The 23,648-nt window shown below is 44.1% G+C and overlaps 1 protein-coding gene across 2 annotated transcripts in view; it reads left to right on the top strand.

The window, feature by feature from the left end:
* LOC147306245 (voltage-gated potassium channel subunit beta-2-like) overlaps positions 1-23,648 on the top strand; it is a 253,214-nt gene that overhangs the window by 170,315 nt on the left and 59,251 nt on the right. For both annotated transcript variants that reach the window (XM_086277816.1, XM_086277817.1), the window contains 2 exons: positions 3,645-3,730; positions 10,331-10,451. In XM_086277816.1, coding sequence (XP_086133942.1) covers positions 3,645-3,730; positions 10,331-10,451 — 207 coding nt within the window. The remainder of the gene's footprint in view (positions 1-3,644; positions 3,731-10,330; positions 10,452-23,648) is intronic.

Genomic DNA, 23,648 nt, shown 5'->3' on the forward strand with positions numbered 1-23,648 from the left:
TAATAGTGGAGCCTCCCGCGCAAGTGATCAGATTCTCCACCCTCAGCAAAATGAGCTCATTTATGTGTTCTATTTTCCATAGGAAAATATTTCTTATGCTTTTGGACTGGATTGACTCGCTACAATCCTTTTAGACAGGGACTTACGACCTCATCAGGTCCCCACAGGTAGCTTTCTCCTCAGCCAGTTGTAATCTGGAAAGCCCACCTTATATTTGCTCTTCCCGAGAATTTGTCAGCGCTGTTATTCACTGTTGCAGGCCTGCTTAGAACAAAAATGAGAAAAAGAGAGCTGATTATTAGCTCATGAAAACACAAACAAAATCACCTGACAGGTTTTCTCTAAGTGCACTGTTACAAAAATAATAGGCCCCTCTTAGACATGTCCATGTTTACTAAAACTCCCTCTATTAAAAACAAAAACAACAACAACCCGAACCTCACTCACAGAATCAACCCATCACCACAACAACCTCAAAAACCTTAAACACACAAGTATTGCCACCACATAATTTCACCTCCTCAATACACCGAAAGTCTTGTTAAAACCACACAATTTGCACACAACAATCACCCCCTTTATGCACTTTAGCATACTTAGATTCAACATAAGACATAACCCCCTTACAACAACATATAATCACTAAACTATAAATTTCCTATCCAAATCTGCACTCCTCTTCTGTCTGCTATGCTTCCTCTCCTGAAAGCCTCAGTCACACACACAGGAAACTCCTTCGTCACCACTCACTCCAGCTAATTTGCATACTGAGTCATATCTCAAGAAGTTGCCGTAACAAAAGAAACATATGTTTAAACATTACCAACTTATTAAATTATTTTATTTCTTTCTACAGTGATCACTAGTGTTGATCACTCAGTACCAGGGCACTCCTAAGTCACTTTTTTAAAACTACTTTAATCACTTTTTCTTTTTCCATAACTCACTCCCTTTGTCATATAGCTTCTTTGAGTTATTCCTCAACTTCAAACTCAAATGTATTTTATTAAACATTCACACCATTCTATCACTCATACAAATAGCAAGCTGTTCTTCATTGCGTATGTTTGTGTTCTCAGCCAGGTTTAATCAATGTCTATGCATTAATCTCCACGAGCTTGTCCTTGTAAGGTTAATGCATTTTCTGCTTGTGTATGTGAATTTGCATATGTTGCTTTTGCAGTGTTTCAGACTCCTGCACAATTCGCCGCTTAAGCAGTCAGTTTTCTTTCCCAAATTTGCTAACCCAAATTTTAAGTTCCCACCTTATTAACAGCATTCCTGGTCCTCAGACACAAGTTAGGGCCCACTTGTCAGGTTTATGGAGACATGGCGCTGTGAACAATTCAACCAGAAACTTGCCTTGACATATCCAGTCATGTTGACCTATAACTTTCTTCCGACCGCTGCACGTGGAAAATTGATCCAGGTCTGTTTCGCCCCTGAAGAAACACAACTAAGACATTTTCATTATTATCATGAGTACTTAAACTACCCGTTTCCCCCTCTCTGGTCAGAAATACCAACTTATGTTATGTGTATAAGTGTAAGCAGGTCTTCATTGCTTTTCCTATGTATGTTAATGTTCAGTGAGTGTAAGCTGCTTTCTTCATTGCCTCTGTATGTTATAATCAGGTTTAATTCATGCATCTTTTCACTGATTTCTTAATTCAAAACTATCTCACTTCTGATTCTTTCCAGAAATAATTTCACATGTAACACTTTGTGTATGTGTGTTTTCTATTCATTGATGTAATTGTCAGTTGTTTTCACTCTTTATTTTACCTTCTTTTTGTTTACCTCTTTAGTTTTCTGGTGGACATCTCTAAACACCATCATGAGTTCAGGCTTCAATTTCAGTCCAATTATACCCTGTGTTCTCACAGTCGAACTCGTCCGGCTTCACCTCTCACTGGTCCCCGTCCTCTTCTCTCAGTGTCCTTTTGTTGTCTTGAATTCTCCAGCAAACACAGTCCGTTTCCTCTCTGTTTCTCTTCAGTATTTTCCTTTTGGATTAAGTTCCAGCCTGGCAAAATATCACAGTCCACCGTGCATGTTTCATCACGCGGTTTCTTCTTCTCTGTTGATCCTTTCAGTCGTCGCTTTCAAGATTACTCCAAGCATGGCAAATCTGACAATCAATGTCCAGTGCTTTCCACAGCTCATTATCCCACTGTCCAACTGCCCAGCCTGTAATTTACAGTGCATGTTTCCATCTCGTGGTTCCTTCCATGCTGCTGGTCCCGTCAGTTTGGTTTCAGTGTTAACAGTTGCACTGTCTTTTGGCTGCTTGTAAATTCTTATCAAGTCCACGATGTTCTGTTGGTCTTCATCAGGAAATTAACTGTCCTTTGAGCTTCTTCTCAGGATGGTGATGGGAAGGTCAAGCTATAAAATTTTAAGCCAAAATCTGGCCTGTTTTCTCCCAATTATGCTACTCTACTGGTTTTGGTTTTGGAATGAAGACACAGTTCCAAAAGCAAATACACTTGGTCGATGCTGAGAGTGGTCCTGTTGCTGAGGTTGGTGTCATCCTGTAATCCTCCAACGCTTCTGTGACTGGGATGCAAGTGAAGAGAGATGTAACGTCGTATGAGACCATGGTTTCATCTGCCTCCATAATGACATCTCTCACCTTCTCAACAAAATCCAGGGTGTTCTGGATGTGGTGTTCAGAGCTGCCCACCAGCGAGTTGAGGATCGAAGCCAGAAACTTTTCATTTACGTGAAAAGGGAAAGACCATCTCTGAATCGAGGAGGGGGCCTAAGGGTACATCTTTCGCCATCTTACAATGCTGTGATTGCAGCCATTCCCCAACTCTCTGTGGATGGTATGGCCATTGATCAGTGGTCTTTGATCAGTGGGTTTTGGTCAGTGGTTGTTGATCAATGGTCATGAGAATTTTCATAATTATGATTAAGGAACTGATCTCCCAGTCCATTGTTCCTTCAGTGGCCTCGTTTCAGTCATTATGCAAATTTACTGTTTATAAGATTTGGGGAAACCTGCAGTCAGCTGAGACTGAAGAAGTCACTTGGATGAGTGACGAAACGTTTCTCCCACGAAACGCTACGTCCAGATGAACAGAATCAACTTTTGGAGATATTATTATTATTATTATTATTATTATTATTATCATCATCATCATTTCTGACTATGGATTGATTGTTCTTGTGATAGGATACAGCTTTGTGATTTTATTGAATGTTGCTTTATACCTTGGGGCGTAGGTGGGTAGGAGAAATTTGAAAAATTGTTTTGCTCCACCTGGGTTTATCCAGTAGAATGATCTATTTTATACTTGGGCAGCTGTGGTTCCAGAGGTAGAGTGAATTGGATGGTTGTTGGCTCAGTACTCTACTTGTCTACATGTCAAAGTGTCCTTTCGCAAGATACTGAATCCTGAAAAATGCCTCCAGTATAATTTTCTATTTGATATGAATAAGTGCTGGATAAGTGAACAATCTAGCCTGGTATGTCAGTAGGTTGATGTAGCAGCTTACTAAATCCTAGGCCTTAATAAATATAGACAAGGACAAGCATAAATACTATTTCATCTTACCTGAGCTTTGTTTGCTCTGTTTTCTTCAAAAAGCAATCTTAAAGTTTGTTGTTGAAACTTTACATATTTTTGTTTTGGTAGAGACAGTAAGAGCAATGACCTATGTGATCAACCAAGGCATGTCCATGTACTGGGGTACATCACGATGGACCTCAATGGAGATCATGGTAAGTTTTAAACTTAGCTGTGAATCTATCCATAGTCTGAATTATGTGAATACTGTAGATTTATTGTTGTTTTCATGTGGCTAGTGTTGGTCTGAATTAGGACTAAATAGAACAAGTTCTTAGTGTTCATTTCATAAATACATGAAATAAATCATGAAATCAGTGCAGGTGGCAAAAGTATAGACACTGTTTACTGACATAGAACACCAGATACTTGTTAAAAATACTCAGGTAAAAGTAAAAGTACTTATTGAACCTATTGACTCAAATAAAAGTGAACGTACAGGCTCAGAAAAGCATTCAAAGAATGAAAGTAAAAAGCAGGACCTGTATTAATATAATGAAATAAATTAGTGCATGGTGATACAAAAACTGCTTTTGACCTCCAAACCTAAGTAGAGCTCTGAGGTTTATTGGTCTACCCTCTACATTGGTGGGGAGGAGGTAGAAAGGGTAGAAAGCTTTAAGTTCCTCAGAGTCCACATCTCGGCTGACCTTACCTGGTCCACAAACATTTCCACCAGGTAGGGAAAGCACAACAAAGGCTGTTACCCCAGAGACTGCTAGTAAACTTCTACCCCTCCACCATCGAGAGCCTGACTTACTGCTGCACTCTCTGGTTGAACTGCTGCACGGCGGAGGCACAAGAGGAAACTGCAGCGGGTGGTGAGGGCAGCAGGGCGGGCAACTCACTAAACCCCCCTCAAAGACATTTATACTGGCAGACTTCAACAAAAAGCCAGCATCATCATCAAGGACCCCTCGCACCCTGGACACTCACTTTTCCCCCCCTTCCCTCTGGTAAACGCTACAGGTCCATCAAGACGAAGACAAACAGACTTAATAGAAGTTTTTACCCACAAGCTTTCAAACATGCCCTACCTCAACCCTGATTGGAGGATAACTGCACTGCCAACACCCATGGACCCTATTTATAAACTGTATTTCTATGTACACTTTAAGGAGGTAGGAATGTTGGTTGCATTAAACTGTATTTATTATAACACTATTTAATATAGTTGCAACAATGTGCAATATCAACCCCCCCCCCCCCCCACACACACACACACACACACACTCAATATGCAATATCACTGATGTGTGTGTATATATATGCAAGCGTGTATGTGGAAATATAAAGTACGCATGCATATATGTATGTATATATTTATATATGTATGTATGCATGGATGTATCTGTATATATACAGGTGTATGTATAACTTGTACATATCTTTCTTGTGTAAATGTAAATTTGTTTGTGTTATTGTGTAAATACTTATGCTATTGTGTACTTAACACACACACACAGATGCCAAACTGCTTTCCATTGTTTTTGTAACAATGACAATAAAGAGCTATTCTATTCTATTCCGAACGCGCGGCAGTGATGGCGACAGAGCACGTCCGGAGGCCGGCCACACGGAAGGCAGATGTGGCGACAGAGCACGTCCGGAGGCCGGCCACACGGAAGGCTCCTTCAGGGGGCCGGCCTCGATGGCGATCACGTCCAGCTAGAGGCCAGGAAAGCGGCCGGTGAAGGCGAGGTGGTACAGGCCGAGCTGGATCAGACGGTGGTGTAGCAACCGTAGAGGCCCCTGGGACCCTCCAGCTGAGACAGACTGCTGAACGGGCCCCTGGACCCTCCAGCAAAGACAGACACAGGACCAGCAGGCACAGAGACCTCTAGCGAGGACGGATGAGAACTAGCAGGCGCAGAGACCCCTATCAAAGACAGATCAGAACCAGCAGGTGCGGGGACCTCTGGCTGACACAAAGGTAACTTGAGCTGCGCAGGGGCCTGGCTCAGCCCAGGCAGCGCTGACATGGTGCAGTTCTTAGGGGACTGCTTAACCTCCAGGAGGCCAGAATCAGCTGGGGACTGAGACCTAGCCTCTGGGGAGACCCTGGAGTGAATAACTGCACCTAAAGCAGCTAAGTTACGAGAAACACCCTGGTTGGGAATGAGATTATCTCCCTGAATAGAGATGATGGATTGTTAAGTGGCTGACAGAACCAAAGACTGAGCTACAGGTAGCGGGGACACTGGAGACTGAGCTACAGGTAGCGGGGACACTGGAGACTGAGCTACAGGTAGTGGGGACACTGGAGACTGAGCTACAGGTAGCGGGACACTGGAGACTGAGATAGTGGCAGCTGGGCAGGTGACTCGGGCAATGCTGACTTTTTAGTCTCTAGGGGTCCACAGGCAACTGAGGGAGGAAACTCAGCCTCTGGGGAGGCCCTGGAGAACATTTCAATTACTGCAACATTACCACTTAATGTCTTTGAATGAGTGTCAGTAGTCCAAGAAATGAAACATTCGGGTGCACACTGAACAGTCTCTTGAGGTGGCAGCTTGGAAAACAAAACAGTCTTAGTATCATCAGAGCTGGGGTTAATTGTCTCTGGGTTGAAAGCCACAGCTTTAGCACACTCTGGGATAGCTGATACGGGGTTAACAGACTCAGAGAGAGTTAATCCAGGCTCAGAAGAAGCAGAAGAAACACAGCCCTTTGTTTTCTCAGAAGTCTTAAAAATACCAACCTGGGAGAGGTCACATACTATGAAGGTAGATAAGCTACGCATATTAGCTCTCATCAACACACCCCGAACAACCCCAGAAGAAAAAGTCCCAAAGGTCAAACCAGTAATATTGTCCTCTTTAATCACCACAGTCGGCCGCTCTGATATCCCGAGGTCCGACTGTGGTCAGAGGCGTTGACGGCGTAAGCACCGTTTCCCTTTCAAAGGCTGGGCCGATGGGCCGGGCAGCGAAGCATTAGTTGCTGGGTGGGTGGTAGCAGCCGGGGGTGAAGGTGAAGCTTGATCAGAAGAAATTCGGTGCGAGCAGGTGAAGTGAGCCAGGGGAGACCAGAAACCAATCGCTGTAGCCGGTTAGCCACAGCTTAGCGAAATTCTTTCCCCTCATGCTCCAATAACAAATTAATTAATTTGTCCACAGAGCTAAACACCATATAACGCAGACAAACCAGCAACTAACAGAGGCAGACGCAAGGCTTAAATACACAGAAGGATACCAAGGGAATGAAACATAGAAGGAGGGCACAGTTGGGAGTAATTAGACATGACGGGACAGGGGAAACAAAAACTAAACACACTAACATCAGCCACGGACCTTCAAAGTAAAACAGGAACTCACACATGCAAAGACACAGACTTAGAAACACTGACTTTACACAGAGGAATACACATGCAGAAATGACTAAACACTAAACTGAAGAAGAACAGAACCAAAAACCAAAGAGCAAGAAAACCAGAACCAAAATACATCACAATAATAGAAAGCACAAAACGCTGGGTCAACAGACCCAGGATCATGATTATTCTGTTCTATTCTGTTCTATTCTATTCTATTCTTTGTGAATTTACACAGCTGAATTCAGCAAGATGTAAGCAGATGTTTCGTATCTATTTTCATTCTTTACACTGACAGTATAGTGTTAACACTATCTTTATACCGGACAGTATACAATTGGTATAAAGGTGGAATTCAGTCTAATCTAAGCATCATCAGTTATAATTCAAAGTATTAATTCATCTCTGTGTGGCTGGGTGTGGTTTGTGGCTCAGCTGCAGAGGATGGATGGAACAGTGGGTTCTGGGTGTGTTGGAAGGCTAACTCACACACTTGATATCGATCATACAATCATGTCCCCCCCTTTTGAGGATGTTGCTGGGACCGGAGAGGAGATCTGTGCATGGTGTGAACCCAGATGAGGACATCTGGAAAGCTTTTGCAGGGAATGCAAATAAAACAAACTGTGTGGGTCCCAACCCAAGCCGCCAGTAATATGGACCTGTGACAGATCCAGCCAGCTGAGGTCCTGGCCCATATGGTGGGTGAGCTGGCGGCCATGCAACAGGAGCAGGCAGTGGTGTTTTACCGCCAGTTGTAACAGTGGCAGGATCAGTCTGAACCCTGGATAAAGGTGTTAGAGAGTCTGATTGCTTGGGCTGGTTCCCTGCTGACACTGCCACCAGGAGGTCTTTCAGGTCATGGCAGAGCCATGCCATTGGAGGAGGAGTGGGCACTGAGGTTGCTCCCACTGAGGTCCAACGAAGCCCAGGCAGCGCCTCTCAGCTTGCCCTTGCCCTAGGTCTCACGGCAAAAGATTATCATTAGCGTTTCCGGGAGGGCTGGATGGAGCCAGAGGACTGGCTTTTCACCTGGCATAGGCAAACAACCGGCAGCAGTCGCAATTGGCCACGAACCTCCTTCGCTCTGCCGTTGCTCCACAGGTCCCAGGTAGTGGGACTGGTGTTCTGTGTCGCTGGCCCTCCAACACCTTCCCTCTTAATGATACACTGTATGTCTCTCTAAGGTGCTGAGGGGGTATACACCAGGCTATGGTGGATGCAGATCCTGGTCCAGCAAACCCTTGTTTGGCCCAGGGCATTGTTGGAAGAAAAATTAAGTTGTGCATGGGGATGTACACATATATCCCATAGTTCTGCTGCAAATAAAATACAAGGGCAAAATGCATAGTGTAAAGGCTATAGTTAGTACATGCCTGACTAACTATAACTATATGTTATATCTGGGGACAGTTTCGCCTAGGTTTAATAATTGCATGTTTACGACCTTTAGCAGCATGTAGTGTGTGCGCTGCACTGACTGTTGAGGTGACTTTGGAACTTTATTTTTTACAATAATTATAGATGTTTTAAGGCTGTAAAACCCCTCACTACACACTTTATACACTTTTCTCAGACAGGCATCAATAGTGAGGAACCACTGTAAGCTAAATTCGAATTTGAATTGCTCAGATTGAATCTCAATTGCTCAACTCAAATAAAATTGAAAAAATAAAATTGAACTCCATCCATCCATCCATTCGCTTCCGCTTATCCTTTTCAGGGTCGCGGGGGGCGCTGGAGCCTATCCCAGCTGTCATAGGGCGAAAGGCGGGGTACACCCTGGACAGGTCGCCAGTCTGTCGCAGGGCTAACACACAGGGACAGACAACCATTCACACTCACATTCACTCGCACATTCACACCTAGTGACAATTTGGATTAATCAATTAACCTATCCCCACAAGCTGCATGTCTTTGGACGGTGGGAGGAAGCCGGAGTACCCGGAGAGAACCCACGCAAACACGGGGAGAACATGCAAACTCCACACAGAAAGACCCCAGCCTGATGGTGTAATTGAACTCAGGACCTTCTTGCTGTGCGGCAACAGTGCTAACCACCGTGCCACCGTGCTGCCTTATAATATATAAAATTGAACTCAAATTCTAAAATTGAATTTGAATTAGCCTAATTTGAAATCCAATGTACTGGTTTGAAAATGATTGTCACTAAATGAAGAAATTTATTTAAAATTGTATTCCAGTACATTCTGGTACATGTATTCCGTTACTCCCCAACACTGCATGCATCTATAGTAACATTAAATGACCAGTGGGTTGCACAGTATGGAGTGACACAGCAGTATCCAGTGTAGTGGTTTATGTGCAAACATACCATTAACACTGACACAAATACAAGAAAACAGCCTTTGAGTAGCTGTCCACTATAGTGACTACTATGCATGAAAGGGTTAAAACACTCAAACTTCAATGAAAGAGGTGATCAACACTTTTATATGCTCAAGTGCATAGTGTGGAGGACCTCATAAGGCCTTAGGGCAATCAGATGTAAAATACAACATTTATGTGTGTTTTAAATTGTAAGTCCATCACATTTGACTCCTTCTGGGGGGTGGGGGGGCCCTTGGACCTTGGGCCTCTGGGCCTGGGGCTCGGTCCACTTTGGCATGGCTAGCTGCTGGCAGAGCCCACAGGCATGTCACTGCAGCTCCCTGTGGCTTCTGCATGGTGACTGCTGGCTGACCCCACACCTAAGGCTCCTTTCAGCTCTTTCCCTGAGGGTGGCACCGTTGCCCTTCTGATGGTCCTTCTTGGGCTTTTATGCTCTGGGAACCTCTGGATGTCTGGGCCTGGATCTCCTCCATGCCTGTTTCATGCGCCGGGGACATGGCTATGGCTTCCCACAGCAGATCATTACATGGAGAAACCTTTTGAATACAAGTGTTCACACAGGTGTCCTGTGGTCCTCACAGACACAAACTATATCTTCCTTGGCTGCTACCTCAAAGCACATTGTGTGCTTGTGTGGTCTTGCATGCTGCACAATACATTCAATATTTAGTATTTACTGTTGCTTACAATTATCTACGTACTTGCAATGTTGTTGTGTTTATTGTATTGCTCTTTTTTTGCTTTTTTTTTCTCTTTTTTCGTTTTTGCTTTTCTCTCAACAGGTGATCAGGGGATTTTTACCTTTTTTTTTTTAAATGTTTTCTCTCACTGTCTCTTTCTTTCTTTCTTTCTTTCTTTCTTTCTTTCTTTCTTTCTTTCTTGTCCCCCAGTCATATGTGTCCCATCTGCAAAAATTTAAAAATTAATTAATTAATTAATTTAAAAAATCGAGAAACAAGGTTGTGCCTACATTACATGCTTCCACTTAAATGGATTGGATTACTCAGTACTTACTGAAACAGGGTCAGTTTCTTGGTGAAAATCATGGACCAATAAAAATGTTTGGTGCTTTTTCCTCTATTATTTGTAGGAGGCATACTCCGTGGCACGACAGTTCAACATGATCCCTCCAATTTGTGAACAGGCAGAGTACCACATGTTCCAAAGAGAAAAGGTTGAAGTGCACCTTCCTGAACTCTTCCACAAGATAGGTAAGCAAGCCACCACTGATGTGTACAGCATCATGTCCCGAAAATTATGACTGTTCATTCTTAACTCTAGAACACTTAATGGAGTTTGTAATCCTATCAATATTACTTGCACATGGAGAAAAATTACCTGACCTTGGTGTTCTAAATTTAATTAGTATGTTAATGCATTTTCTAAGATATTCAATCAGCAACGCTAATATCTGATCCTTGTTTATCCAAATGTTCTCTATTACATCAAAACTATCTCCACTTGTGTTGAGCACGTGTGGAGGAATGTACCTATGTGAAGTGTCGGGAAGGTTACTTTTAAAATATATTCTATTACAGATTACAAAATACATGCCTCTAAATGTATTGTGTAGTGTATTCCGTAACTTTACTCAATGAGAATAATGTATTCTGAATACTTTGGATTACTTAATATATTATCAAGCTTTTTACAACTACATGGATCTACTATTGCTATGTGATTTATTACTATTACTGAGGGTTACTCACCATACCAATACCAACTAGATCTTTAAATCTTAATATCAAATGAGTAACAGTAGGGTGGACATTAGGTAAGGCTGCGATTTTTTGCAGTGATCTTGTATAGAAAATTATTCAGCACATACACTCAACAAAAATATAAACGCAACACCTTTGTTACTGCTCCCATTCCCCATGGGATGGACGTAGAGACCTAAAATTCATTCCAGATACACAATATAACCATCCCTCCCAAACAGTGGTCACAAATCAGTCCAAATGTGTGGTAGTGGGCACATCTGCTATATTGAGATAATCCCTCCCACCTCACAGGTGTGCCACATCAGGATGCTGATCTGACATCATGAGTAGTGCACAGGTGTACCTCAGACTGCCCACAACAAAAGGCCACCCTGGAATGTGCAGTTTTTTGTGCTATTGGGGGTCTGGGGACCCAGAACCGGTCAGTATCTGGTGTGACCACCATTTGCCTCATGCAGTGCAACACATCGTCGCATGGAGTCTATCAGATTGTCAATTGTAGCCTGTGGAATGTTGGTCCACTCCACTTCAATGGCTGTGCGAGGTTGTTGGATATTCGTGGGAACTGGTACACGCTGTCGTATACGCCGGTCAAGCACATCCCGAACATGCTCAATGAGTGACATGTCCGGTGAGTATGCTGGCCATGCAAGAACTGGGACATTCTCAGCTGCCATCTGCCCTGAACAATGTGAACCATGATTCATCCGTGAAGCGCACACCTCTCCAACGTGCCAGACGCCATCGAATGTGAGCATTTGCCCACGCAAGTCTGTTACGGCGACGAGCTGGAGTCAGGTCAAGACCCCGATGAGGACGATGGGCATGCAGTTGAGCGTCCCTGAGACGGTTTCTGACAGTTTGTGCAGAAATTGTTTGGTTGTGCAAACCAATTGTTCCAGCAGCTGTCTGGGTGGCTGGTCTCAGACGATCTTGGAGGTGAACCTGCTGGATGTGGAGGTCCTGGGCTGGTGTGGTTACACGAGGTCTGCGGTTGTGAGGCCGGTTGGATGTGCTGCCATATTCTCTGAAACGCCTGTGGAGACGGCTTATGGTTGAGAAATGAACATTCAATGCACGGGCGACAGATCTGGTTGACATTCCTGCTGTCAGCATGCCAATTGCATGCTCCCTCATTGCTTGTGGCATCTGTGGCATTTTGCTGTGAGACAAAACTGCACATTCCAGGGTGGCCTTTTGTTGTGGGCAGTCTGAGGTACACCTGTGCACTACTCATGATGTCAGATCAGCATCCTGATGTGGCACATCTGTGAGGTGGGATGGATTATCTCAATATAGCAGATGTGCCCACTACCACACATTTGGACTGATTTGTGACCACTGTTTGGGAGGGATGGTTATATTGTGTATCTGGAATGAATTTTAGGTCTCTACGTCCATCCCATGGGGAATGGGAGCAGTAACAAAGGTGTTGCGTTTATATTTTTGTTGAGTGTATATAAAACAGGTCTGTTGCTCCGAACCGTAGTAAAGGGACCTCTGGCTAATATGTTTGATTCCGTGTCGACCTTGTAGCCGAAAGATTACAAAAGCTCATTACAAAACAAAGACAGCTTCTTCGTTAGCACTTGTCTGGGACAACTTTGCTAGCGAGAGACAGAGAGAGGCATTGAAAGGTTGCTTATTGTTTCGGAGGAAAACACGAACACAGTGTACAGTCAAGTCTTTTTGGCTGCAGTGGTTGTTATTATATTTACATGCTTCCATCTCCCGTCTCTGCTCAGTGATAACTCGTACTTTTCAACTCTCCTATTTTTGCACATAACGGGTATAGGGCAATGCTTGGAACACTCTGCTCATATCACTTTCATATTAAATAACTTTTTGAATAATAATTTTAAACAATATTTCTTCATGTGGGCCACAAGTAGGGGTGACATGGACCGCGAAATTGACACACAGGCATTAGAGCCTCTTAATGCGTGTTTTGTTTGGGATTCCACCAGTGTGGAATTACCAAAAACAGAGAGAGCAAAGCCTAACATATGAAACAGGAAAAGACCGCCATGTAATCCATTTATTTCAACAAAGTTGATAGGTTTGTAGCTTGAACCTATTCGCTGGAACGTTGAGGACAATATAATTACACAGCAAAGCAAGACACGAGTAGGCAAAGTTCTTCATGTTACTCATGCATGAGGGAGACCACTCCTTTTATTGTGGTTACATGAATATGCATAGGGTCATTAACATATGACGTCTACATACACACAAAGAGTACTTTGCCTGTGTGTGTGTGTGTGTGTGTGTGTGTGTGTGTGGTGAGGTCAAGATGTGACCCTGTGAAGAGTCTAGCGGGTCCATCTGAACAAAAGGCTCTTATACTTAAACAGATATACGTGTGTTTGCTAAACCATATATCAGAAAGAGAAGATACGATCTCTCCTAGGAGGTGTGTGATCTATGCCAGAACACTCTAGAGAGGAGTGAACGCACTCCCCTCTTCATGCTACACAGAGTTGTTACAGACCTCCTAGGATGAGACATTATTTCAATCTACAAATGATTATACACCTCTAAGCATATATGGTTAAATATTTCTAAGCATAAATGACAATCAACAATACAAAACCTAACAAAGTAACTGTAGAGGCTAAGCCTACGCTTGAAGCCACTGAGGTGGTCGCTAACAGGGGTGACGCGATGTCATTGGTATGCATGAATTAAGTAAACAGTCCAATAAATCCAGCAGTATGTATCTTGTCCTTTTTGGTCTTTATTCCGTATCAACTTAACATAACACCGCAACGGTCACAAACTGTTTGCCTTCTTACAATTAATGACACTCCTTTTTTTTTTTTTTTTTTTTTGCCTGTCCCGTTTGGCTCTTTTGCCATCAGAATTGTTGTCTAAAGGCAAAGAAAGATGCCCAACGGATTTACTTTACCAAATTGACCATCCCAGCCTTGCCATAATGGTCCATTTGATTCACCTTTTATTGTTTATTTTATTTTCACTTGCTGAATACGGGACAGACTTGACTGGGGGAAAGAAGGGGAGAAAGAAAGAGGGAAAGAGAAACAGCTGAGAAGAGGGACGGGGGAGAAGGGCAAAAAACAAAAACCAACAGAATGGGCAGGGGAAAAAAAGAAACAGAAAATGCATATGTCGATCACCTGGATCACCTGTTGAAAAAGAAAAAAGAAAACAAGCAGAAGAGAACAAGAGTAATAGAATAAACAACATCACAATGATATATGGGAATATGACAGTAAATACTAAATATTAAACATTATTGTGCAGCACATAAGATCAACAGAACACAGTGTGCTTTGAGGTAGAAGCCAAAAAGGGTGTAGTTTGTGGGTGCGATCACCCGTGTGTACACCTGTGAGCATGGACGCGCTTGTTTTTTTAAAAGGCTCCTTCATGTAATGATCTGCTAGAGGGTGTGGGGGGGCCACAGCCCCGTCCTCAAGGGCATGAAGCAGGTATGGAGGAGATCAAAACTCCAGACATCCAGAGGCCCCCAGAACACAAGAGACCAAGGTAGACTAACAGAGGGGCAGCCGCGCCACTGTCCCAGAAAGAGCTGAGGAGAGTCCCAGATGAGGGCTCACTCAGCAGCCGCGGAGCAGAAGCCAAGGGGAGTTGCAGTGACGCGCCCGTGAGCTCTGCCGGCAGCCAGCTGTGCCTGAGTGACCGAGCCCCAGGCCGAGAGGCTGGGGCCACCCCACCTCCGAAGTGGCCCGAGCGAGCCCCAGGCTCCAGGCCCCGATAAGCGGCTGCCAAGGAGTGAGCCGGTGTGTACCTGGACGCCCATCCCCAGACACAAAGAACCACCAACGCACCGATGTCTGACGGAGTCCGCCACTGGCAGGGGAAGTGGTGGTGGGGGGAGATAGGCCTCCAAACCTTGGCGGGCCTGAGATGTCCCCAGAGAGGTGGCGTCTGATACCCAATCTGACATATACAGGGAGTGCAGAATTATTAGGCAAGTTGTATTTTTGAGGAATAATTTTATTATTGAACAACAACCATGTTCTCAGTGAACCCAAAAAGCTCATTAATATCAAAGCTGAATGTTTTTGGAAGTAGTTTTTAGTTTGTTTTTAGTGTTAGCTATTTTAAGGGGATATCTGTGTGTGCAGGTGACTATTACTGTGCATAATTATTAGGCAACTTAACAAAAATATACCCATTTGAATTATTTATTTTTTACCAGTGAAACCAATATAACACCTCCACATTCACAAATATACATTTCTGACATTCAAAAACAAAACAAAAACAAATCAGCGACCAATATAGCCACCTTTCTTTGCAAGGACACTCAAAAGCCTGCCATCCATGGATTCTGTCAGTGCTTTGATCTGTTCACCATCAACATTGCGTGCAGCAGCAACCACAGCCTCCCAGACACTGTTCAGAGAGGTGTACTGTTTTCCCTCCTTGTAAATCTCACATTTGATGATGGACCACAGGTTCTCAATGGGGTTCATATCAGGTGAACAAGGTGGCCATGTCATTAGTTTTTCTTCTTTCTTGCCAGGCACGCTGTGGAGTACTTGGACGCGAGTGATGGAGCATTGTCCTGCATGAAAATCATGTTTTTCTTGAAGGATGCAGACTTCTTCCTGTACCACTGCTTGAAGAAGGTGTCTTCCAGAAACTGGCAGTAGGACTGGGAGTTGAGCTTGACTCCATCCTCAACCCGAAAAGGCCCCACAAGCTCATCTTTGATGATACCAGCCCAAACCAGTACTCCACCTCCACCTTGCTGGCGTCTGAGTCGGACTGGAGCTCTCTGCCCTTTACCAATCCAGCCACAGGCCCATCCATCTGGCCCATCAAGACTCACTCTCATTTCATCAGTCCATAAAACCTTAGAAAAATCAGTCTTGAGATATTTCTTGGCTCAGTCTTGACGTTTCAGCTTGTGTGTCTTGTTCAGTGGTGGTCTGCTGCATCCCTCTGCAAGATATCTCACTATTTTTGACTTTTCTGAGCCTGTCAAGTCCTTCTTTTGAGCCGCAGAGAATGGGGGTGAGAGAAGACTTCAAACATCCCTCCACCCGCTCATTGTAGTGTTGATGCATGTGTGTTCTAAGGTGCATTTAAAACCCAGGAGGGCATGGAGCTACCTGCCAGAGAGCAGCAGGTATGCGCATAGTCCCTCCTGCTAGCCCTCAATGTCTACGTGTATTTAAAATTGAGAGGTGGGCAACGATGCCAGGGGTGAGGTGTACACCCTGATGGTAATTTGGATTCCGTGTATCGTGCCCACCCCCAAGATCCTATATGTATGTGTAATGAGAGTGTGAGTAATGTGAATGTCTAAGTTATGGGATAAAATTGAGGCAGAGGCAGCCAGAAGGGGACAGAGGGGGGAGTAGCCTCCTCTGCACCCTGGTGACATACCCCTACTCCAAGGCCCTGCATGTGTGGGTGGTTGTGGTGGAGCGGGAAGAGGGAAGAGGGAGGCAGCTGGAGATGGGGAGGGAAGGAAGGGAGGGGCAAGTGACCCCTCCCTGGGGCCAGCTCCCCCGCTGACCCCAGTAGGCACCCCCACACTCCGCGACCCGCCAGGGAAAGGGGGCCCAGGCCAATCCAGACCGGGGCCCAGTGCAGCAGCGCCTCCCGGCCCCACAGAGCCCGGGACAGTCCACCCAACCCCACCACAGAGAAAACTGCACCCACCCCACCATCCACTCATCTTCCAGACTACATAAGACAATAGACACCCAGGCTGAGATCTTCCTCCACCTCTCCTGTATCTCCCCCTCCTGCAGAGAGAGTTCCTGAAGAGAGGAAAGCTCCTGCATGATGTGACAATCTCCCCCACCAGTTGAAGAGCCCCCCAGGTGGCTCGACGCACCGGCGGCACCCTGCGCCAGGGCTGGGCCCCCATGCACCCACCCGCCCACAACCCCGGCAACACACCAACCAGGACCCAAGCCCCCGAGGCCTGGCCAGGGCCCCAGCCCAGAGACGGAGCACCCCCAGAACCTCACGCCCATCCCGGACCCACCCAGGGGCAGCCAGGCTACCAGGTCAGTAACCCACGTCCGTCAGCACAGACCCTCCCCTAGCCCCGCTGCACGCAGCCACGGGGAAACAGTCACCTGAGAGCCAACAGAGCCCCTAACCGGACATGACCGCTACCCCGGGTTTAGCACCCCAAGGAAGATGCCTCCGGGGAACCCCCTGACCCCCTAATCCTGTCCCTACCCCCACACCAATCACAACAGTGAAGGCGGGACCAAACTATGACCCCCCACCCCCACTAGGTGATGAAACTGATCAAAGGAGCCCAGAGCAATTGATCTGATGTGGTGGCAGAGGCTGTATCAAGACTAATGTAATCTAATAGATAATTTCTATATTGGTTAGAATTAAGATTATTTTTATTTTTCCAGTTCATGAGGACTGTTTTCCTGGCTATGCATAGGGCAGTGAAAACCATATGGGCTATATTCTTTTCTGAAGTGACATTATCTAACTTGCCCAACAAACACACTAAGGGGGAAGTTGGAATGTTACATTTCAGACACTTTGATAAGTCTTCACATATCTCGCGCCAAAACTTCTGAAATAGTGGACAGAACCAAAGAGCGTGGATATAATTGTCCGGTGAATTGGTTTGGCAGTCTGAGCAGTTGTTGGTAGACGTAAAGCCCATCTTGAACATCCAATGACCTGGGGTCCGTTCTTCGTACCTCGCTAAGTAAGTTAGCTGGATTTGATTGTTGACAATTTCGCGTGATCTTGGATCGTTCGGTTCCCCGAAGCTCATCCGGGACTTGCTGTCATAGCAACAGATCCGTAAGCGTAAACCTGCTCGGGAGCAGGCTTACTTTATGTAAACAAGATTAGATCGCGGCCACTCAGGTATGTCCGCTTCATGTATACGAAATCAACAGCGATATTTTACCACTGTTTTTCCATAAATAAATATTATCAATGTAACTAAAGTTAATGCAGTACTTGATCCTTTTATTGATTCCATACAGATACATACAGGTCATTTCCTAAAAAAAGGGAAATGTACTATTAATCATTCTATTTCATGTATTTGATTATTTCAGATGTACTTCATATTTTAGAGTTGTAATTGTAAATTAATTCGTGTAATCAAGATGAGAGACCACGGCTATAAAAGCGAAGGTGGATTTGGGAAGTCTGTCGCAGCCATGTCCTGTCCGTATACGCGAGCCACCCATTGCGGAAGGTGCAAGATTGATAAGGAGAGTTTTCAGAATTCAGAGTATATTGCGGGATAGACAGGATCCTTTAACTCAGCGCGACAGTGTGCTCATAGAGAGATATCGATTTTCCCGTGAGGGTATTATTTACTTAACCAACTTGTTGACGAGGGGGTGCAGGACCACCACCTGTCTTTTTTTGCTCTGCCCTTTTCTTGGTTGCTGTTATAAACAAACAAACAGATTATTTCAGGGTCTCTTTTCAAGAGACTAAAAGCAATATAAGTGATAAATATTACCATTCTGTAGAATATTCTTATATTTCACTTTTACTTGTTCCCATGTTCTAGTGGGTCCTGTCTTGGCTCTAATGTGAAAGAGGATATAATGTAATATAATATAATATAATATAATATAATATAATATAATATAATATAGTGTAATATAATAAATTTACCCTACCGCCTACTGGTGATGGCCAGAGGGGCCGATGGCGCGATATGGCAGCCTGGCTTCTGTCAGTCTGCCCCACGGCAGCTGTGGCTACAACCGTAGCTTGCCTCCACCAGTGTGTGAATGTGAGAGTGAATGAATAGTGGCATTGTAAAGCGCTTTGGGTGCCTTGAAAAGCGCTATATAAATCCAATCCATTATTATTATTATTATTAAATTACTTACAAGTTTAATTTGTCAGCAACTTTCTGCCAGCCATCTCTCCTTGCTTTTGCAGCCTTTGCAGTGTTCCCTTGCGTTTTAATTAAACTCTGAAACTCCTGAAATCCCTCAATCACGAGTTCTTGCTCTGCTGCCGAAAAATACCGAGCGCGCTCCTTCGACATTTTCGCCAACCAATCAAAGGGTTGCCGATCAATGTTTCTACTATCGATGCGTAGCCCCTGTTAAGCCACCCAGTGATCTCACATTACTTCATCCAGCTATACTAATCGTCAACAACAGGTGTGTTCGGAGAACCGGAATAGCGAGCTCAAAGTTAGCGCGATGATTTGATCTTGGATGTGTCATTTGATCTTGGATGTAGTAAGCGAGGTACGAAGAACGGACCCCTGTATAGTGCACTCTATGTAATATTTTGTATTGAATTAATTGAAGACTGGGATTTCTAATTAGATGAAAGGTTTTTAAGCAAATCTGAGACCAGAAGTTTAGGTCTAAGTTAACTGATAAATCCGCTTCCCATTTTGCAATAGGAAGTGATATTGATTCATCTGTTTTAGAAAGCATTCTGTATATTTTGGATAGTAATTTGGGGGTTTTAAGAGTAAGAAATTGAACCACACTTGGTGGTGTTTGTAGTTCAACTTGACCCGGTTTAAATTTCTTTTTTACTATGGATTTAATTTGTTGGTATTCTAAAAATCTTTTCTTGTTGATCCCATATTGTGTAACTAGTCCGTCAAATGAAATAAATTCTGTTCCTTCTAGTATATGTTCTAAATATTTGATTCCTTTACCACTCCAATCTGAAAAGTTTATCATATTATTGTTTTGTAATATGTCAGGGTTGTTCCAGATAGGTGTATGTTTGCATGGGATTAATGAAGACGCCGTCAATTTTAGCAACTCCCACCATGCTGTCAGAGAAGAGCTGATGTTGATGCTTTTAAAGCATTCATGTCGTTGGATGTTTGAGCTGGAGGATGTCTGGTCATTTGTTCTGACACAAGCTGTTGGGGAATTATATAATATTTTTAACCAGTTTATGAAAGAGGATCCACAACCAAATTTCTGTAAAGTTGCAAATAGAAATTTCCAGTTAACTCTGTCAAATGCTTTTTCTGCGTCTAAAGAGAATATTGTAGTTTCTAGGTTTTTACTGTATGAGTAGTCTATCAAATTAAGTAATCTACGAGTATTTGTTGATGAGTGCCTAACTTTTATGAAACCAGTTTGGTCAGGATGAGTTAAGAGGGGGGTTAAAGGAGCTTGCAAAGAAAACGTCTGGACTTCTTTAAGTTACTTGAAGACGTTTCACCTCTCATCCGAGAAGCTTCTTCAGTTCTAAGGTCAAATGGTGGAGAGTCCCAGATATAAACCTAGTGGGAGTATCCCCCCACAGAGGGACAAAAGGATCCCCTGATGATCCTCTAATCGCATGAGCCAAGGTGTGAAACTGGGTGTGGGTCCCAATCAGCCAGAGTTTCGGGTGAGTTCATTGTGAAACCTGGCCCCACCTTATCATGCGAATTCCTGAGGTCAGATTGTGTCAGGATGTGAGTGGGCGTTAAGGCGTCTGGGAAGGGATCTCAAAACTGGATTATAGATGGCAGAGAGTTGGTGTCGTAAACCCCCGCCTCTGTTCAAAGATGGTCGCTCACAGTGGACATAGATGGCTTCTTTCACTCCTCTTTCAAACCATCTGTCCTCTCTGTCCAAAATGTGAACATTGGCATCCTCGAAAGAGTGTCCTTTATCCTTAAGATGCAGAAACTAGCGGATTATAGGAACCATCTCCGTTTCAACCTAAGATGTAGACAAAGCAGAGTTGTTCCTAAGAGCCTGCGCCTTGGATCCACTGTCAGGGGATACAGAGCAGACTTGATTCTACAGAGAGCACAAAATCACCTTTTAAGTGAAAGGATAAGACAGGTCCATTTCACCATAGATGCCCTCCAGATCAAGATCAGCCAGACCCTGCAGGAACTGGAAATCCTTCTACCCTCTCCAATCTTAGAAGAGGTTTACAAGTTTGTGGCCAAGGCTCAGCGGGCCCAACACTCTAAAGGAAAAGAAAGACAACGCAGAAAATTTCACACCTTGCTTTCAAAAACACACACTCCTCCTCCTGAACCTACACAACCCAGAGAAGAAAACACACCCGAAGTCAGTCAGGAGAAATGGGTTAAGAACTTTTCAGACAGGATTCTCACTGAACCTGAAAAGAGAGTATTAGCCAAAGGACTCAATTTTGCCATTTCTCCACAACAGTTGCCCATAGTGGACCTCATCACAGCCACAGAATCTGCCATACGGATTAATAAATTATCACAGACATTATCACAGACAGAAGCAGAGCAAATCAGGATGAAAGTCTCAATTAAAGAGTTTTATTAAAGTCTCAATTCATACTAACTAAAAGAGACGGACAAGCCGCTATCACCATTTAAGAAAACAAACAAAACTCAGGCGTTGGTCAATAAAGTAAAACGTAAGCCAAAAAGAAAGAGAGCACCTCACTAGCTGAAAACCACCAAAAACACAGCTCACTAGCTGAAAACCACCAAAAACACAGCTCACTAGCTGAAAACCACCAAAAACACAGCTCACTAGCTGCAAACACAACACCCACTCAGCTCACAAGCTGTAACCACACTACTGGCACTCTGGCCCAGAGCTCACCTTTCCCTGGGCTTAAATACTTTTAATTACTGATGTGAGTCAGCTGTGTAACAGGGAAAGGTGGCACCTCAGGCAAAAGAGATGGTGGGACACGCCCACACAGGCACCTTCAGGAGGAGGCCCTGCTAGGGCCGTAACAACTGAGCGTGTTTCCATCTTCTCTTCAGATACATATCCTGAGGGTCAAATAGTCCGGGTGGTAAAGATGGTTTTCCTTTCATCAGGAGGATGTGATTTGGTGTAAGTGGCTCTAGGTCTTTTGGATGGGTCTCTCATTTAAAATTGCTTCAATTTCACATAGAACCATATTTAATCCATTGTCGTTCAACTGTTGTTGCTGAAGAACGGATCTCAGAATCTTTCTGATCATACGAATTATCCGTTCCCAAATTCCACCATGATGTGATGCTCCAGGCGGATTAAAACTCCATCCTATTCCAATGTGTCGCAAAGCATCTGCTATTTGGGTATGTTTCAGCAATTCAAGAGCCTCCCTTAACTCTCTGTCTGCTCCGACAAAGTTGGTTCCATTGTCCGATTGGATGTGAGCGACTTGACCTCTTCGACTCACAAAACGGCGCAAAGCATTAATGCAGGCATCTGTGCTTAGAGAGCTAGCCACTTCCAAGTGCACTGCTCGGCTGGCTAAACAGGTGAAAATGACTCCATAGCGTTTAGCTGTACCTCATCCTCTTTTCACTTCAATAGGTCCGAAGTAATCAACTCCGACATTGGTGAATGGTGGGTTATCTGGAAAAATTCTTTCCTTGGGTAAATCTGCCATCTTTTGCTCCAAGGCTTTTCCATGATATTTTCTGCAAAAATTACATTCTGCGATAACCTTCCTTACAGCTGAGTTGGCCTTTGTGATCCAGTATTTTCTCCTTAGTGTGGATAAGGTGTGGTTACGACCGCTATGACCAAGCTGTTGATGAATGTGCTTTAGGATGAGACTTGCTACATGTTGATCCTTTCCAAGAACAAAGGGATGCTTCATTTCTTCTGGTAAGGAGCCCTTTGTCAGTCGTCCCCCAACTCTTAAGAGGCCTTCATCGTCAAGATAAGGATCTAATCTATAAATTGAGCTGTGCCTGCTCACAGAACCTTTCCCACTTGACAACGTAGCAATCTCCTCTCCAAATCTTTGTTGCTGGCAAAATCTAATAATGGCAAGCTTCAGCTTCCAGAAGATCCTTTGAAGATAGTCTGTACAGTTGCATTTTCTTTACTTTCTCCTTTGTAGTACCCTTAAAAATTGGGTTATCTGAGTAAGGTTGCGGTCTTCTTTTCCTGTCTCTCATTGAACGAAGGATTGCCTTCAGTCTAAGGAAAAAAGCAACAGCAACCTTGAGCCTTCTCCAGTCTGAGAAGTACACCATCAATTGACATGTAGCATCAAGCAAGTCTTTTACTTGTGTAACATTTACCGTGGCCTCACCTTTGACTTCAGGGTCCTCTGGTTCTAAGGAGCATTCCATTAGATTGGTTGGCCAATCACTTTCTGGCTTCTGCAGAAAGCTTGGTCCTTCGATCCAGCGGCTGCTATGAACAACGTTCCCAGCCTTGAGCCCTCTTGTAGCATCATCTGCTGGATTTTCCTTTGAGCTTACATATCTCCATTGTGATTGTTTAGTTCCAGTTGTAATGAATGAGACTCTGTTTGCCACAAAGGTAAGGAATCGTTTATCCTCATTCATTATATATTTGAGTACAGATGTACTATCTGTCCAAAATACAGATTGCTCGAGTTTCATTCTCAACTGAGCCCTTAACATGAGATCCACTCGGACGGCAACTACAGCAGCTGTTAGTTCCAGACGTGGAATAGTGACAGGTTTTAGAGGTGTTACTCTTGCCTTGCCCATCAAGAATGCTACGTGGATGGATTTCCTATTGTCTTGCATGCGCAGATAAGACACAGTTCCATATCCAGATTCACCAGCATCTGAAAAATGGTGTAGCTGTGCATGTGAGAGAGGTCCAAACTCTCTTGGTTGTATACACCTTTTAACCTTGAAATGGGAAAGCATTTGCAAATCACTGAGCCAACTTTTCCACTTTTGCAACATGGTTTGGGGTATTGGTTCATCCCATCTCAGTTTCCTTTTGCAAAGCTCCTGCTGCATTCCTTTGGCAGGCAGCAGGACTGGTGCAAGAAATC

The sequence above is a fragment of the Aulonocara sp. 'chitande type north' Nkhata Bay genome, linkage group LG20 (genome assembly GCF_057382095.1).
Source record: "Aulonocara sp. 'chitande type north' Nkhata Bay isolate Kocher_YH1m ecotype deep benthic linkage group LG20, A_spYH_male_GT1.1, whole genome shotgun sequence".
Taxonomy (NCBI): domain Eukaryota; kingdom Metazoa; phylum Chordata; class Actinopteri; order Cichliformes; family Cichlidae; genus Aulonocara; species Aulonocara sp. 'chitande type north' Nkhata Bay.